The sequence below is a fragment of the Lactuca virosa genome, chromosome 6 (assembly GCF_052849685.1).
Source record: "Lactuca virosa cultivar CGN04683 chromosome 6, Lactuca_virosa_CGN04683_v6, whole genome shotgun sequence".
NCBI classification, from domain to species: Eukaryota; Viridiplantae; Streptophyta; class Magnoliopsida; order Asterales; family Asteraceae; genus Lactuca; species Lactuca virosa.
Genome location: NC_136431.1, coordinates 267,662,682 through 267,672,430, shown reverse-complemented (window position 1 = coordinate 267,672,430; position 9,749 = coordinate 267,662,682). Strand labels below are relative to the sequence as shown.

General features: G+C 35.9%; 1 protein-coding gene across 1 annotated transcript; it reads left to right on the top strand.

Moving 5' to 3' along the window:
- On the top strand, positions 1-486 carry LOC145122519 (uncharacterized). The gene has a single exon (XM_079058112.1). The coding sequence runs from the start codon at positions 1-3 to the stop codon at positions 484-486; it is 486 nt and encodes a 161-aa protein (XP_078914238.1).
- Positions 487-9,749: the final 9,263 nt, after the last annotated feature.

The window sequence follows — 9,749 nt, the reverse complement described above, 5'->3', positions numbered from 1 at the left end:
ATGGAATGTGGTATGGTGAATGTTTATGCTCCTCAAGATATCATAGAGAAAAGATTACTATGGAATTATATTTCTTCTTTTATTACCAGATATGGGGGTAATTATGTCATTTTTGGTGATTTTAATGTGGTTAGGAGTGTTGAGGAAAGGTCTGGTTCTGTTTTTTGTTCTTCTTTTGCTGAGGATTTTAATAATTTTATAAATGATGTGGCGGGTGTGGATGTGCCTATGATTGGGAAGAAATTTACTAGGGTTGACTCTTCTAATGTCAAGCTTAGTAAGTTAGATCATTCTTTGGTGTCTGAGGGTATTTATTACCGGTTCCAGGGTTTACAGGTGGCAGTGTTGGACCGGTTGTGGTTTGACCATTGCCCTATTCTGTTGCATGAAGTTAAGGCTGCTTATGGTCCTCCTCCTTTTAGATTCTTCAATTCGTGGATGTTGTTGGATGGATTTGATGAGATGATCCGAGCAAGTGTTTCATAGTTTGTGGTGAATCAAAGCTGGAGTAAAGTTGTGTTGGGTTTTGATCATTCTAACACTCCTATGGTGTACATGCAACCCTATAAACCTTGGATCTATGTTTTCTCTATTATACATGCAAATATTAACTATTCCAAGGTTTCATCCTAACTAGCATATTATGAAGCACCTATACTACAAAGTTCTAGTTAGATGACATACCTTTTGATGTAGCTTGATGTCTTCAAGCTTTAAGAGCTTAGCCCCAATAGTGTTGAAGCCTCAAATGGAATCACAAATCACCAAAACACCTTGGAAGAACTTGAGAGAATATGTATGCACACTAAAATCGGCCCACTCTTATTTTCACACACTTGTTCTAATTTTGTGAGCCAAGGACCCCTTTATATATTATGGAGGATTAGGGTTACATCCATGTAAACCCTAATACCCATGACCTTTCATTTACATAGGATCCATGGGTTAAAAGCTCCATGGACCATCCATGAAAGCTTAGCCCAACCTAAATGAACTTGGCCCATTCCATATATATAAGAGTCCATATTTAATTAGTTCTTTTTGATCACTTAATTAATTCTAAATTAATTCTTGATCAATACTAATTAAATAATATGATTCGATATTAATATATTAGAACTTATAATATATTAATATAAATCATAAATATACTATTCTCAAAAGACTATCCATATAAATTGTGTCGGTGAAGTGCAACCCAAATGGACCATGCCGGGTCGGGTCAAGTACATACCAAATATAGTTATGGACTTAGACATTAATCCAACAGTCTCCCACTTGGATAAGTCTAAAACTATTATTGAGTATGACTTCAAAACCTAACTGGCAATCGTAGCTCTTAAAGCCGCTGTCGAACTCTGACCTTGTCAATGACTTGTCCATTAGATAAGGGATCATATATTCCTCCATTCTAGATATCATATGGACTGAGACATGGATTACAATCATTCTCTCTGTCCATTTGTTGTTTCCCGATTTTCGATTTATGATGACTGACTGATTGAGCAAATCAAATCAGTCCTGGCTTGGCCAAGCACTCACATGTGTCATCGCTAAATCATCGAGGGGCCCACAGATATCGCTTTTATCCCGAAGGTAAAAGGAATGGATAAACTTCGACTCATATGGCTTGTTCTACTACTTGTTGAATCATACACAAAGGCACGTTTTATAACATCGAGTTACTAATGCGTTTTCGTGCAATCAATGTATAACCAACTCATAGTAACAACTCATATCTCTAGGTTTTAAGAATATAAGATATTATCGTCTCATGATCACTCGTGATAAAATCCATGAAGTGATTCAAATGAGCGTGGGTTGAATCCAATACTCAGAACTTATGAGCACTCATGAGTGTTGTAGCACCACTTTGTCCACCAACTTGGAACTCTACAAACCAACCCATGACAGTCTTGATTCATATCTACTTCCAACATATGACCGACTGTGGGTGGTTTGAATAACTTAATCATTCAGGAAGAGCGACTTAGTTATTCTGGAAGTCAAAACATGCAAAGTGAAACACAAGAATAAATGAATCAAATATGGTATCAAACCCTATGAATATAAATAAACACTTTTATTTATCACCATACTGATTACTCATTATTCATTGTTTCGGTTTTATCAACTTTATACTTGAATTAAAACCACTAGTTGTCCCATGCTCTAAGCATGTACACAATGTTTTTCTTAAATAATAGCTTTGCCATACACCAAGTATGCACTCTATGTTTGTCTATGATCCTTACTTTGTGAAATAAACCAATTGAACATAATTTCAATGATTCTAATTTCACACTCCAAAATCCTTATCGAAAAATGTGAGAATTTCAAATTCCTATCATTTATCGAAATCTGTTTAGATTTTAAACTTATATGCACTGACCCTCCTGTAATGAATATGTACAAAGTCACAAAGACTTGTCAACAGTCATTATAAGGTATTCCAATGGAGATCAACTCCATGGAAACTAAGTCTCATATTCAAAGTACATTGCTTTGGACATGCTTCTTGCATTAAGTTTTCTAATCTTACACAGATAACTTCCACCTATGGAGACAACTCCATATTCTCATTTTGACTATCACTTCTGAATAAGAGATGCCTCTTTTCAGAATATAATATGGTCCTTCCAAAATTAGCACTATACTTCCAACTGTCCCTGAGCAACCAATCTTTGGTAAACCTCAGATTGTCCTCGACAATTGCTTAATCATTTTAGTCATATCCAATTCTAGACCTTTTCCCTTCTTAATGCCTCTGGGCATTTGGAAAATTTTAGAAATGACAAATATTATAGCACATGCAATCGATCCTGTACCCAAAGCAAATGGTACACGATTCATGATGTCTCACATAAAGACATGATTCTAGACCAGTCTTTTGCTACAATATTTTTATTTGCCATGTTTTCAAAATTTGACTATGAAGAGGGATGCCGTAATCATAATCGAATTTTGAGAACGCAATATATATAATTTCCTTAAGTTGAACCAATCCACCATGAAATTCATCTATATATTCTTGACTAAAGATGATTATGGTCTCAATCTAAGCCTTTAGAACTGAAATGAAGTATATCGTCTCCCTTAATTATAGCAAAACAACTTTTTCAATCCCTACAGCCTCACGAATTGAAACTTTTGTTTTCTATAATTAACATTGCTAACTTGCAACACTAACAATAATTATCATGCTCCCACTAACATGATGATTATTAGCATAACACTTATGCTCCCACTAGCTTTGACATGTACTCAGAAATCAGCTGGACTTCTAGAAATCAATACTTTATTGACTTTCTTACCAAAGTTCAGATTTCTGATACGAGGTGCTTTGATAAAACTTTATCAAAATCATACACCTTTCCTTAGATAGCATGCATGTGTGTCTAAACAATTTCAGAACTATGAAAAGGGATGCCGTAATCATAGTCTCAATTGTTTAGACCTTTTGCCATCTGCTTCAAATCTACTTGGTGGAAGTGTTTCCTCACCATCATTTTCATGAATCGGAGAGAAACCTTATGACCCTTAGATTTTATGGTGTATGTGTTCTTATCCATGTGAATCGTCAAAACCATAGTCACAAGACAAGGATAATGACAAATCCAAACTCATATGGACTGAACTTATGCAATCTTAACTTCTTGCCACCTGGCAGTACAGGGTCTGCCATTGCTTCCAAGTTGTTATGCAACCAATTGAGAACTTTCAGAACTCCTATGCAAAGCCAACTTTAACTGGAATGGGCATAGAATATGTCAACACGATAGGTTATAAACCTCAAGTCGTGTGCTGGTGAAGAACCTCAGGTTTTATTCTTGATTAGTTCTTGAAATTCTTTTTAGGATCTTTAAGACTCCCACTATCCTCTTGACATATAAGATTATCTTGCCAAATATTCAAGAGATAGTGCGGATTCTTTATCAAGACAAACACTTCACACAATTGGCCTTAGTTGGTCTTTGTTTTATCCAAAACATCACAACTTACCAATTTCAAATGTACAAGAGTATGACACTTTTACTCTTACATTTGACAAGTGTTTTAAACCTTTCTTTAAGATATGTCACTCAAGTTACAATCTTGGAGTATGACTCTAAGAATTGTTTTGGAACGAAGTATGACTCATCTTCCTGATCTAACCATTTCAACAATTCATGACTCCTCTTCTTAGTCATAAGAATGCACTAAGATGACCTTTAGAGGACTAATTGTGATATGATTTCTAAATCATTAAGATGATCACAAACATGATACTAAAGTACTCTCCCATCTTTTCAGATTTGAGAAACTTTTATCTTTCTGCCTAATTTGATTCTTCCCATTCGTTCTGCCATACATTGAGACTTTTCCAATGTTTCAGAATTATACTTCAACTTGTAAGTATAACCATATTTACTAAACTTTAGTAAATCAAATAGTCTTAACGAGCTTTGTGGTGGACATGACCAGTGCACAAGAATGTGTACTCGATCCCTTTAGTCCTTCACTTGACTCACACATCCATGTGAACAAGTAATTAGTCTTGATTTTCCAATGCTTGAAAGTTCTCATTCATCATACTATTCAACTTGCATGATTCCAAGTTTCGGTCCAATTGAAACTTGGGCGATGACGAACTTTCCTGATTTGGTAAATTTAGACACTACCACAAATGAAAGAATCAAATCCATTTTCCAATATTGCTGTCAGTGGAATCATATAAGCAACAATTTTCCACAAATGCCATTGTAAGGATACTTCAAATAAATAAAATTAAACAATTTTCTTTTATTTTAAAACTTTGCGGAAAAACTTATCCTTACAATCCACATGGAAAATTGTTGTTATCTATTCCTTAGCAATATATCATAACTTCTTAAGCAACTGCTCAAAATTCTGATGCGATCGAAATCCACCTTCGCGATCAGAATCAGCATATACTTCCTTTAAGATTTCTCTCTATTCTTTGATCCTTAAAACATCAACAGGTGACCCAGTCATATCATGTAATGAGGATCTCAGAATAGAACTTAACAGAGTTAGATAATGGGCTCTACCTGATGTAGAGTCAAACTTATTAACTTTAACATCCTTAGGTAAATTTGGCAGCTTTGCAATCAACGCCCCTTCCTTTGGCAAAATAAACATATGGACCCTTTGGTAATGGGACTATCTCAGACTTAGCCTTTCTCTTTACCATTTGGTCAACCGGGTTGACTATGGCCAATCCCTTTCCATTGGGAAGAGAATGCTTTTTCTGGATTTCCAGTGTCACCATTGTCACTGTCCATAAAGTTTTTGGGAAGTTGATCTTCTAATCAAATTTGCTTTACTATCGTTCCAAATCATTGTTGATTCAGCAGCACCAAGCAAATAGATATGATCATTAAGGTTCATGTCATAGTCTGTTTCATAGTAGTCCCAAAGGAACTCACTATGTGACTTAGAAAGTGATTGAACATCCAACTTTCTCAAGACTTTGACACCCAACTCTCCCGGCTTGTCAATATGTGACTTCATCTCTAAGATGTGATCACACATAGACCTTGCTTGACATTAGGGCTTGAGTGACCTTGAACTTGTGGGTTAGGGAGAATAATTGGAGGAGGTGGAGGAAGAGAAATATGACTTCCATGAGCCAAACTCGGGAAGTCATATTCATTAGGAAAGCTTGGTTTGGGAAGATCATTGTTGTCTAAACCAGACATAAACAATGGGAGAAATTCACGTAAAGTTGATTTAAGTCCTTAATATAACACTCAATATGATATATTAAGGCTAGGACCCAACAAACTATTTTATAACTTGGAAGAGGGATGCTGTAATCCAAGCTATAAAATATTTGAAGGTAGGTGAATAACGATTCACCAATTTCCACCAAGATAAACGAAATGTATTATTAGGTTTTAATTGGTTTTGAAACTCCTAGATTCTTTTGAGATTCATTGAACTTTTCAATGGCATGTTTCAATCTCGAGTGTGCCCTTCAGGTTTTGTGACTGGGATGCTGAGGATCACAAAACAAGGTGTGAAGTAACCATGCAAATATACTTGGTACCCTTAATATTTACCCCTCAATCGATGTGCCGGTTAACCACACACGCTCCAACGATACTATGATAAACATTAAGTTACCCTTTGCCTACCTTGTTAAGTCCAGGTTAGTGTGCCGGTTAACCACACATGCTCCACTAACAGCTTAAACAAAGTGCAAAGTGTAATTTCATGGATTAGCACCTTATTCACATTTTCCTAAGTAACTAAGATTGGGAATTTATAAGTGTTTAGTTACTTAGTATTTATCATTATACTTATAATGAAGGGAGAATTATAGTCCTTGTCCTACCTGTTCGGCTAACGACCCTCCACCGGTCAAGGAAGCGGTGAGTGAGAGTGGACACCCATTAAACTGTCATTTTATAGGCAGTAACCTTATACCCCCCTTATAGACCGGCTTCGTGAATGAGGCCTACTAATGGTAAGACGACTTGCTCTTATACATATAATATATTAAACTTTTAATATTATAATAGTATAAGGGTGTATTTTAGACATTTAAAATACTTGGTGGTTTAATCTATTAATTAAACTAGACTTTTAATTTAATTAAACTCAAACCATATATTTATGGATTAATAATACTCTTTTAATTAAACGCTTTAATTAACTATTAATAAAGTCCATAAGAGTTAATTTGAACTATTCAACAAAACATCATAATTCCAATTATTAAACTCAAAATTAAAACCATTTAATTAATTGTTTAAGTTATGAACCCAAGAGTTTTAGAATTCAATTCTTTTTTTCATAAAAAACTTTTCTCAAATTCCAAAACTTGAGGGCAAGTTTTGTAATTCTTGAAAACCTTTGGATTCCATAACTTATGGAATTAATGGTGTTTTATGATGAAACTTTCCATGTTCCATAACTTAAGAACAAGTTATGGAATTCTTTAAAACATTAACACCAAATTTTGTCACTCCATAAAAACTTTGAATCAAAAAAAAAAATTTAAAAAAAAAAACTTTCATATCCATAACTTATGGAAGTTTCAAAAACCATTAAGATCACAACTTTAAAAAAAAAACTTTTGAGCTCCAAAATTTTATGACAAAATATGTAACTCCTTAAAACATTTAGATCAAACTTTTAAAACTAATAAAATAATCATATCATTTTATCTTTTACTAAATTTGACCTAATTCAACTCATATAACAAATGATTCAAATTTTATAAATAATTCGTTTTTCACAAAACAAGTAATTATCTTAAAATTTGACAAACGTCATGTTTTTTTTCCTTTTTTTTCCAACTTGAAAATAAAACATTTGCATCAATATAACAGAAAACAACCCATGGCTTTTGATACCACTGTTGGGTTTTGAGCATTCTAACACTCCTGTGGTGTACATGCAACCCTATAAACCTTGGATCTATGTTTTCTCTATTATACATGCAAATATTAACTATTCCAAGGTTTCATCCTAACTAGCATATTATGAAGCACCTATACTACAAAGTTCTAGTTAGATGACATACCTTTTGATGTAGCTTGATGTCTTCAAGCTTTAAGAGCTTAGCCCCAATAGTGTGGAAGCCTCAAATGGAATCACAAATCACCAAAACACCTTGGAAGAACTTGAGAGAATATGTATGCACACTAAAATCGGCCCACTCTTATTTTCACACACTTGTTCTAATTTTGTGAGCCAAGGACCCCTTTATATATTATGGAGGATTAGGGTTACATCCATGTAAACCCTAATACCCATGACCTTTCATTTACATAGGATCCATGGGTTAAAAGCTCCATGGACCATCCATGAAAGCTTAGCCCAACCTAAATGAACTTGGCCCATTCCATATATATAAGAGTCCATATTTAATTAGTTCTTTTTGATCACTTAATTAATTATAAATTAATTCTTGATCAATACTAATTAAATAATATGATTCCATATTAATATATTAGAACTTATAATATATTAATATAAATCATAAATATACTATTCTCAAAAGACTATCCATATAAATTGTGTCGGTGAAGTGCAACCCAAATGGACCATGCCGGGTTGGGTCAAGTACATACCAAATATAGTTATGGACTTAGACATTAATCCAACAAGTTGTTGTTTTCAAAAATAAGCTTAAGTTTATTAAGAATAGGATTCGGGAGTGGCATGTCTAGGCCAAGGAGATCCGTGAGCATCAGAAGACTGATTTGAAGTCTCGGTTGCATGATATTGATACTAGTATTGATAGTGGTGATATCACTATTCAATTATGTAATGAACGAAAACAGGTTCTTGGGTCTTTAGCTGCTATCGAAAGTCAGGAGATGTCGGATGTAACATCCCGAAATTCAGGTAAAGCTATTTAACCCTTCCATTTTGTCAAGTTGTCAAGATTGGTCCCTTGAGAGAGTTCTTGTAGCAAATGAGTACGCTGGGCGTACTGGGGAGTATGCTGCGCGTACTCATGCGCTTAATTTGGACGCGGACTCGCCTGGGTACGCTGGGCGTACCCAGCTGGGCGTAACGGGTCCAGATGCAAACCCTAAATGTTTGGCTTGTGCACTATTTAAAGGATGTTAAGGCTCATTTCTCAGCCTCCATATCAGAGAGTGAAACCCTAAGAGAGAGCCTTCCATCGTCCTTAGCTTGAGTGTGTGGACCATTTCTAGGGTTAAAAGTCCCAAAATTGTCAGAGAGTGAAACCCTAAAATTGTCTTGGTGTATTAGTGAAGAAGAAGGAGAAGAGCTTGTGGAGGCTAGGGCTTGAAGTGCAAGTTTGGATCTGAGATCTTCAGAGAAAGGAGATTCATCTAGAGGTATAAAGTTCAAAACTTTCCTCTTTATTTGGTTTAATATTGCATGGACCATTTCTAGGGTTAAAAGTCCCAAAGGTGGAGACTTTATGAGTGTAATGTACTCCATGGACCTAGATCTGTCCCATTTCAGTGATATTTGTGTTATAGATCCATAAAAATTCCATCTTGGTCGTTGTTATGAGGTCATGCTTGAATTATGAGCTTTCTAGAGTTGGGAAATGGAATGTTATGGGTGTTAGTGACTTGTCCAGCCATGCACAGGCTTAAAGTCACCAACTTTATGGATTAAGAGGTTTAGAAATGGTCAGATCTAGAAGTTGGACGTGGGACTTAACTGTTTAAGACCTCAAGAGCTTAAAGTCTGAAACTGGGAGTTACGCGGGGAGTAATCCCAGTACGCGCGGCGTAAGGGGTCGCGCACCCCGTTTCTGTGAGGTTGTCGGGTACGCCCAACGTACAGGTTCGGTACGCACAGCGTAACCCGGAGAGTTGACTTTTGTTGACTTTTAGGGTTTGGTCAACATTTGGGTCTTTGAGCCATGAGAGGGGTAAAATGGTCTTTTACCCTTCTGAGAGTGCTAAGAGAGGGAACAGTCTAGCCTTGAGAGTTGTATTGATTAGAGTGCTTATTCCATGTGATTAGGCGGAGGCTAGAGCAGATTTTACCGAGTTCGAGATTACCGAGTTACCCGAGGTGAGTCTTCTCACTATACTGTACCTGGAAGGGTACTTATGTGTGACCGGAAGGTCTTGTATGCTATGAGATGTATGTGCTATATGTGGTTATGTGATATGTATGTGCTATGTATGTTATGTATGGTATGGACCGGAAGGTCAAGATGATATGGACCGGAAGGTCAAGAGGTTACGGACCGGAAGGTCGATACGGGTAGGACCGGAAGGTCTACCGGGATTTGGGACGGA

Coding starts and splice junctions, on each gene's coding strand:
- LOC145122519 (XM_079058112.1), top strand. CDS start 1: ATGGAATGTGGTATGGTGAATGTTTATGCTCCTCAAGATATCATAGAG.